The sequence below is a fragment of the Sapajus apella genome, unplaced genomic scaffold (genome assembly GCF_009761245.1).
Source record: "Sapajus apella isolate SASKATOON/1434 unplaced genomic scaffold, GSC_monkey_1.0 scaffold245, whole genome shotgun sequence".
Taxonomy (NCBI): domain Eukaryota; kingdom Metazoa; phylum Chordata; class Mammalia; order Primates; family Cebidae; genus Sapajus; species Sapajus apella.
Window position 1 is genome coordinate 124,790 of NW_022437185.1, and position 7,786 is coordinate 132,575.

The window sequence follows — 7,786 nt, forward strand, 5'->3', positions numbered from 1 at the left end:
GTCTTGCCTGCAGATATGTATTCAGTTATTAGCCGACACGGGAGTAGACCCAGGCCTCCTGAAGCCAATGCCAACCCCCACCCCTACCCTGAGCCCTGAAATGAGAAAGACCACACTGGGAAATGTGCCCCAAACCCAACCAGTGGAGGTCTCGTCCCAAAGAGCTCGTCAGGCCCTAGCTCTAGGAGCAGAGGAATGTTGGCTGGGCATGGTGGGGCCAAAAATAAGGCTGTCTGCTCGACAAAACGAGGCTGAGGCTGCGGCAGGAGGTGGGGGCAGCACAGACCCCTACGGTTCTCAGATGCCTTTTCTTAGGAAGGAAGGATTGACCTTCATTCTGAGATTCTAACCTTCTTATATTGTGTTAACAGAAAGTGAAACCAAATTATTTTATGATGTCATAAAATCATAAAATGTCATAAAATAATCCAATGGTCATTTTGATTCCCACCCTCCCACCATTGGCAAAATTAGAAGGTGTTAACCCTAAGCTGCTCTGATTGGTTGGTTTTTTTGTTGGTCCAAGAAAAAAAAAAAAAGGAAGCCAAAGGTTTCTCTGGGGAATTAAAGACAGACACCAGCTAAGCGAAGAAACGGGAGAGAGAGAAGTGAAGGCAGCAGGTGAACCTGAATTTGTTTTGAGACTGAAGGTGTGGTTCCAGGACTGTGGCGGTGAGGAAAGCACGTCCAGCTGCAGCCAGACTTTCTGGGGCGGGAGCCCAGCGACCTGACTTCACAGGCTCCCAGGTGATTGTGGCCAACTTAAAAAACCCCCGTACTTGCTTGTGAAGAGGCCGAGAGAAAGGGAAGCAGCTGGAGGACCGGATGAGATGAAGGATGATTTGTATGGCTGTGATTTTAATGTAGAAAATATTTCAGCTTTTTCATTTTTACTTTTTTATGGAAAGACAATATTCATATAGAAACGTACGTGTCATCAGTGCCCAGCTTGACACATTTTCACACTCAGGACACTCCTGTAACCAATGATCAGATGAAGAAACAACATCTTGACCGGGCGAGGTGGCTCATGCCTGGAATCCCAGCACTTTGGGAGGCCGAGGCGAGTGGATCACCTGAGGTCAGGAGTTCGAGACCAGCCTGGCCAACATGGTGAAGCCCTGTCTCTACTAAAAATACAAAAAATTAGCCAGGCGTGGAGGTGCACACCTGTAATCCCAGCTACTCGGGAGGCTGAGGCAAGAGAATTGCTTGAACCTGGGAGGTAGAGGTTGCAGTGACCTGAGATTGTACCGTTGCACTCCAGCCTGGGCAAAAAAAAAAGAAAACTCTGTCTCAAAAAAAAAAAAGAAAGCACATCTCCAGCATCCCAGAAGCCCTCTCGTCCCTACTTCTAAGGGCAGACTCGTTTTGCCTGTTTGTGTGCTTTATGTAAATGAAAGCATACCGCGTGTGCTGTCTCAGGCCTGGCAGGTTTCCGTCGTCCTTACGTTTGTCAGACCTGTGTATGTTATTTGCATATGACCGTAGATCGCTCGTTCTCATTGCTGCAGAATGGTCCATTGTGACTTACATCACTCATTCTAGCGATCATGGATGTTTGACACTTTCCAACAGGAGGCATTACAAGTAGCACTGTTTTGCAACAGGTCCTGGGTGAGAATTCCAGAACGAACTTGGCAATGCTTGGTTTCCAGGCTGTGGTGTCACCTCCTGAACCAGAGTCGCATAACACGCCCAGAGAGTTCTCTTGTGAACCAAGTTCCTCCCCAGAGAAACCCAGACCCGGCGTAGCCTCAGGCTGAGCCTTGACTCTGGCTAGAGACCAGATACCCTGACGCCAGTACCTAGTCATGTGCTGACCCAAGCATGTGGGACCCCCAACCCAAGTCGCCATGTAACTGTAGCTCTAATTCAAGTCCACAGTTTCTAGGCTAGAGTCCTGGGTGGGATCCAAGGGCTACATTCCCCCAAGGGGAAAGGGGGGTGTCCAGCAGGTACCTGAGTGTCAAGGTCGAGGTGTTAGGGATGGGCTCCTCACTGAGCTACGATCCCTTACAGGCTGTCACACTGGAAGCCGTGTCGTGAGAACTCCTTGGGCCTTGTGTCCTAATGGAGCAGGCTTATATGCAGCCTCCTTGGCCCCGTGCCCTGCCCAGACCTGTTCTGGATTCCACCCCACCCTTCCCCAAGGTCGCTGCCACCTCCCACCTGCCAGGCTTGGGCAGGGCCTCTGAGACACGGCCAGGAAGGCTGGCAGGCAGGAGGGCTGGGGCAAGCACTGGGGGCCATGGAGGGGACAGCAGAGCCCGTAGTCTATCAGAAGCTGTTGCTCTGGGAGCCAAGCTTGGAGTCGGAGGAGGAAGAAGAGGAGGAGGAAGAGGAGACATCAGAGGCGCTGGTTTCCAACCCCTGGAGGCCCCAGGACTCTTCTGGGTAAGTAAGGGAGGGGTCTGGGGACCAATCTCCCCAGGCTTAGGGTTGGCAAGTCCCTCTCTCTGGAGCCCCTCAGGGGGACCAGGCGACTCCCCACTGGGCTTAGCTCCAGGCACTGTCCCATCAACTTGGGGAAAACCTAGGCTGCAGCCCCAGACTTGGCCTGACCCAGTCACAGGTCTGTACATCTAGAGGGACATCGGTACCAAGCCAGCCTCTGTCCTGTCTGCTGCTCTGTCAAAGGTCCTCAGCCCCCAAGCCCTAGTATGGGAGGCACCTGCTGGGCAGGTTGGGGCCTGGCTACACCTGGCGGCACCTGCTCCCAGCCCCTTCTATCCTGCCTCCCACACCCCATTGGGCCTCCCTCCCACCTGATTCGACTCTGTCTCTCCAGTCTCCCCTCCAGAGGCTCCCGCCTTAGCTAGCCTCAGTTTCCCCAATCCTTTCACAGCTCCATGTCTTTGCCCAAGTTGTGCCCACTGTGAAGAAGCCCTTTTCTCCTTGGCAGACTTGTACTCCTCTTGCTAAATCAAACCTTTTTTTTTTTTTTTTTTTTGGAAACGAAGTCTCACTGTGTCACCCAGGCTGGAATGCAGTGGTGCGATCTCCACTCACTGCAACCTCAACCTCCGCCTCCTGGGTTCAAGCAATTCTCCTACCTCAGCTTCCCAAGTAGCTGGGACTACCGTTGCATGCCACCATGCCCAGCTAATTTTTTTATATTTTTAGTAGAGACGGAGTTTCACCACGTTAGCCAGGATGGTCTCAATCTCCTGACCTCGTGATCTGCCCGTTTCAGCCTCCCAAAGTGCTGAGATTACAGGTGTGAGCCACCATGTCCAGCACTAAATCAAACCTTTTGGGAAACATTCCCTGGGGTCTCTCGGGGTTCCTGGGCATCTCTCTGTCCCAGCCGCAGCTCAGGACACCCCTCTGCAGGAACAAGGCTGGTGGGCTGTCCGGAACCTGGGCCCGTCTAGTGGCCGCCCTGCTGCTGCTGGCTGTGGGCTGCTCCCTGGCGCTGCGGCAGCTCCAGCATCAAGGCAGCCCCACAGGAAGCCTGGGCTCCGCGGCCCCTCCACCCGGCGGACACTCCCATGGCCCTGGTGTTTACCACCATGGTGCCATCATCAGCCCTGCAGGTCAGTCATGCTGGTGGCGGCTCGGGGGAGGGAGGGTCAGGGGTCACCGGGCCCAGCCCCTCCCTGCTGTATGACAGTCCCTTCCTTGCTGCAGACACATGCTCCCATCTAGGCCGAGAGCTGCTTGTTGCCGGGGGCAACGTCGTGGATGCCGGCGTGGGAGCCGCTTTGTGTCTGGCGGTGGTGCATCCTCATGCCACGGGGCTAGGTCAGTGACCCCGGACCCCAGACCGCAACCCCAGCCCACAGCCTGATCAGTGACCTGGGCCTCAGGGAGTCAGTAGCCCTGACCTCAAGGCTGCTTGGTGAGCAGGACCCAGGGTTTGGGCAGCAGTCCCCACCCCTTGAGCCAGGTCTGCGTCACCTTGACCTCAGGCCTGGTCACTAACTCCTGATCCCAGACTCAGTCAAGGGATCTTGACTGAAACAAGTCAGCAGCCCTTGACCCACGCCTGCTGAGTGACCCCTCTGTCTCTTGCAGGTGCCATGTTTTGGGGCCTCTTCCACAATAGCTCCTCAGGCAATTCCACAGCCCTGACATCAGGCCCAGCACAGACCCTGGCCCCCGGACTGGCGCTGCCCACAGCTCTGCCCACCCTGCACCTGCTGCACGCACACTTTGGCCGCCTGCCCTGGCCACGCCTGCTAGTGGGCCCCACCACGCTGGCTCAGGAGGGCTTCCTGGTGGACACGCCCCTGGCAAGGGCTCTGGCAGCTCGGGGCACAGAAGGCCTCTGTCCACTGCTTTGCCATCCTGATGGAACCCCGCTGGGCGCTGGAGCCCGAGTCACCAACCCACAGCTGGCAGCCATGCTTCACAGGGCAGCCCTCGCTCCCACCTCAGACCTTGCCGGGGACGCACTACTGAGTCTGCTGGCAAGAGACCTGGGGGTGGAGGTGCCCTCGGCTGGGCCCAGGCCCACTTTGGAACCAGCACAGCAGCTACCCATGGCCCAGGGCATCCTGTTCACCACCCCCAGTCCCTCAGCCGGCCCAGAGCTGCTGGCACTGCTGGAGGCAGCCCTATGGTCTGGGGCACCCAGCCCTGACCCCTGCCCACCAGTCCTGCAAACTGCCGTGAGCCCCGAGAGCAGCACCCTGGCCACCGTGGACAGCAGCGGCTCTGTGCTCCTTCTCACCTCCTCGCTCAACGGCTCCTTTGGTTCTGCATATCTGTCCCCAGGCACAGGGGTTCTGCTCAGCAACACGACGGCCAAGTCTACCGCTACTGCCTGGGCCTGCCCCCTCATCCTCCGGGGCAGCCTGGATGACACAGAGGCCAATGTGTTGGGGCTAGTGGCTTCAGGGACCCCTGAAATGGCCAGAGTCATGACTCACACCATACTCAGCCACCTGGCAGAGCCCCAAACCCAGGCCCAGCACCAGCACCAGGGCCAGCAAGAACCAACAGTGCAGCCCAGCACTTGTGGCCAAGGGACCCTGCTCCAGGTGGCAGCCTATGCAGAGCACGCCCACGTCTCCAGTGTCCCCCACGGCTGCTGTCCCTACCAGGGGATCTAACAGGATGGGGGTGGGTCTGGTACAAGGCAGGGTTATCTGAAGCCTGGGGCAGGAGCAGAGCAGACCCAGAAGCAATGGAGTGTACCCCAGCTCACACCTGTCATCTCAAGCACTTTGGGTGGTCAAGGCAGGAAGATCCCTTGAGCCCAGGAATTTGAAACCAGCCTAGACAGCATCGCAAGATCTCATCTGTACCAAAAAGTTTTAAAATCACCAGGTGCAGTGGCAGATACCTGTTGTCCCAGCTACCTAGGAGGCTGAGGCGGGAAGCTTGCTTGAGCCGGGAGTTCAAGGCTGCAGGAAGCTAGGATTACACCACTGCACTCCAGCCTGGACAACATAGTGAGACCCTGTCTTTTGAAAAAAAAAAAATAACAACAATGGCCGGGTTCGGTGGCTCATGCCTGTAATCCCAGCATTTTGGGAGGCCGAGGCGGGCAGATCACCTGAGGCTAGGAGTTTGAGACCAGCCTGGGCAGTATGGCAAAACCCCATCTCCACTAAAAATATTAAAAAATCAGCTGAGTGTGGTGGTGCACGCCTGTAATCCCAGCTAGTTGGGAGGCTGAGGCAGGAGAATTGCTTGAACCTGGGAGGTGGAGGTTGCAGTGAGCCAAGATCACACCACTGCACTCCAACCAGGGCAGCAAGAGTGAAACCTCATTTTAAAAAAAAAACAGTGTGCATCTATTATGTGCTCACTACTGGCTCAGGCCCCAACCTCTGGCCTTTTTCATTAGCTAGATTTGAGCTGTAACATCCAGGGCTAGCACAATCATTCTTCAAACCACCCACACTGAGGGAATCGCTGGCTCCTTTACCAGCTAAGGAACACGAGGGTAATGAGGAAAAAGTAACAGAGCCTGGGGCAAGCACTGAGTTCAGATCCAGCTTTCGGAAGGACAGCAGAAAGAGTGCAGAGCCTCTGCCTCGGCAAGCGCTGGGCCCAGGGAGCAGGCAGGCAGAGCCCAGGGTACTGCTGGCATCGCCGCCCTTCCCTTCAGGGCACCCTCTACCTATCTTCCTCAATCAGACTGATACAAAATAAAGATCAAGTCTCTGGGAGGCCAAGCACCGTTCCTGCTTCTTGGTTAATTTCCCATTAGCCTTTGAAGCAACTGGAGTAGGGGCTTCCCTGATGGGCAGCACAGATGACCAGTAACCAGAGAGGGGAGAGCCTGGGTTGGTATATTTCAGCTTCCCCAGCTCCGCTCACCTCCTGCCTCCGGGGGCACTAGACGTGCGAGGTGAATGTTCTAATCTCACTTTCTAGAACAGACAGCAAAGCAGGGAAGCGGTTGAGAGGGTGAGCAGAAGGTGCCCCAGGGGCTTAGGTACAAAAGAGGTTGGAGTTGAGCATGTAGAAATTCAAGGTGAAGGGTAGCCCTGGCCTCCCCGCAGGGTTAGGTCCTCTCTGGACCACAGCCCTCTAAAACCAGCTTCTCAAATCAGGAAGCAAGGGTGACCAGCAGCACTTCCCTCCCCTGCCATTGCAAAAGGCTTCTCTGATTTAATAGACCCTTTGATCCCACCACCTCCACCTCCCACTCCCAAGAAAATTCTTCTCCAGCTCAGTAATGGCACCACAATGTATCTGGCTATTTTAGTCCCAAACCTGGCATCCCCCTCACTTCCTCTCCCCCCACATCCAATCCATCACGCACCCCACCTGCTCCACATCAGCCCACATCTGACCTGTTCTCATTTCCCTGGGACCAGTCCACCACTGTCTCTAACTGGTCTTCCTGTTCTTCCACTTGTGCGGACCTACAATCCATCATCCCCCACACAGCAGCCGGCATCACCTGGTGAAAATTTAAATCGGATCCAGGCCTGCCCCTGCATTAAACTCACCAATGACTTCCTACCACACTCAGAATGAAATCCTAGCCTGGGGCACTAGGCAACCTTGCTTCTCTAAGCCATCTGCTAGCCTTAGCCCCTGCAGTCCTGGGCCTTTGCAGTTACAAGGATTGGGATTTCCTCCCCTTAGATCCTTGCAGGAGTGTGGGGGAGGGCTTCTTGACACTCAGCTCTCAGCCCAAATGCCAGCCACTTCCTCACAGAGGCCTTCCCTGAGCGACCCCTCAAATCATTACCATAGATTCTGTTGAATAATAATTAGCCGTTGTTGGAAATAGATGCTCAGTGCTGCAAAGAAAACCCGGCACTGATACAAAGGATCTTTTAGCAACGCAATTTTTGCTTCCTGGGCTACAGGAAGGGTTCTCTCACTAGCCATCTTGCCACAAGAATACGAAGAATGAAAGAAAGCAGACATATTTATTTCTCAGGCCTGGACGCTCTTTCACCCCGCTTACAAAGCAGGGGGAAGGGCAGGTAGAATGAGGTGATGACCGTCAGTGAAAGGTCAGGTAAACCACGTGTCTTGGAGACTGAGGACCAGGAAAGGAGAAAACCTAAGGCATCAGCACTTTTTTCATACTTGTCAAGAAATAACAAGGTCACTACGATTTATGTTACTAACTCTTATCTTCTAAGAAAAAGAGGAACCAGGTGCAGAAGCAGAACTTGTAAGTAGCCACGGAACGTGACCACTGAAGCACAGCACCACAGAGAGACAGTTAAGTCCCCAGGTGTCTGTGGGCCTCCCTGACAGCATCAGGCCTGCCACAAGAGCTTGGGGGAGCAGAGTTTTCTCCTCACTCCCCCAGGAAGGAGACGTCTCGGCCACGTTTGACGTCTCCTTCCCTAGCTGGCTAAAC

General features: G+C 55.0%; 1 protein-coding gene across 1 annotated transcript; it reads left to right on the plus strand.

Annotated features, from left to right (window-relative positions):
- The first annotated feature begins 1,506 nt into the window (after positions 1–1,506).
- GGT6 (gamma-glutamyltransferase 6) lies at positions 1,507–5,326 on the plus strand. Its single transcript, XM_032271693.1, has 4 exons — positions 1,507–2,397; positions 3,337–3,539; positions 3,634–3,747; positions 4,021–5,326. The coding sequence occupies exons 1-4, from the start codon at positions 2,252–2,254 to the stop codon at positions 5,058–5,060; spliced, it is 1,503 nt and encodes a 500-aa protein (XP_032127584.1). The 5' UTR covers positions 1,507–2,251; the 3' UTR covers positions 5,061–5,326.
- The last annotated feature ends 2,460 nt before the right edge of the window (positions 5,327–7,786 follow it).

Excerpts from the sequence above, each read along its gene's own strand:
- GGT6 (XM_032271693.1), top strand. The coding sequence starts at position 2,252 with ATGGAGGGGACAGCAGAGCCCGTAGTCTATCAGAAGCTGTTGCTCTGG. Across the intron at positions 2,398-3,336 it reads AGGCCCCAGGACTCTTCTGG|GAACAAGGCTGGTGGGCTGT; the intron begins GTAAGTAAGGGA and ends ACCCCTCTGCAG. Across the intron at positions 3,540-3,633 it reads TGCCATCATCAGCCCTGCAG|ACACATGCTCCCATCTAGGC; the intron begins GTCAGTCATGCT and ends TCCTTGCTGCAG.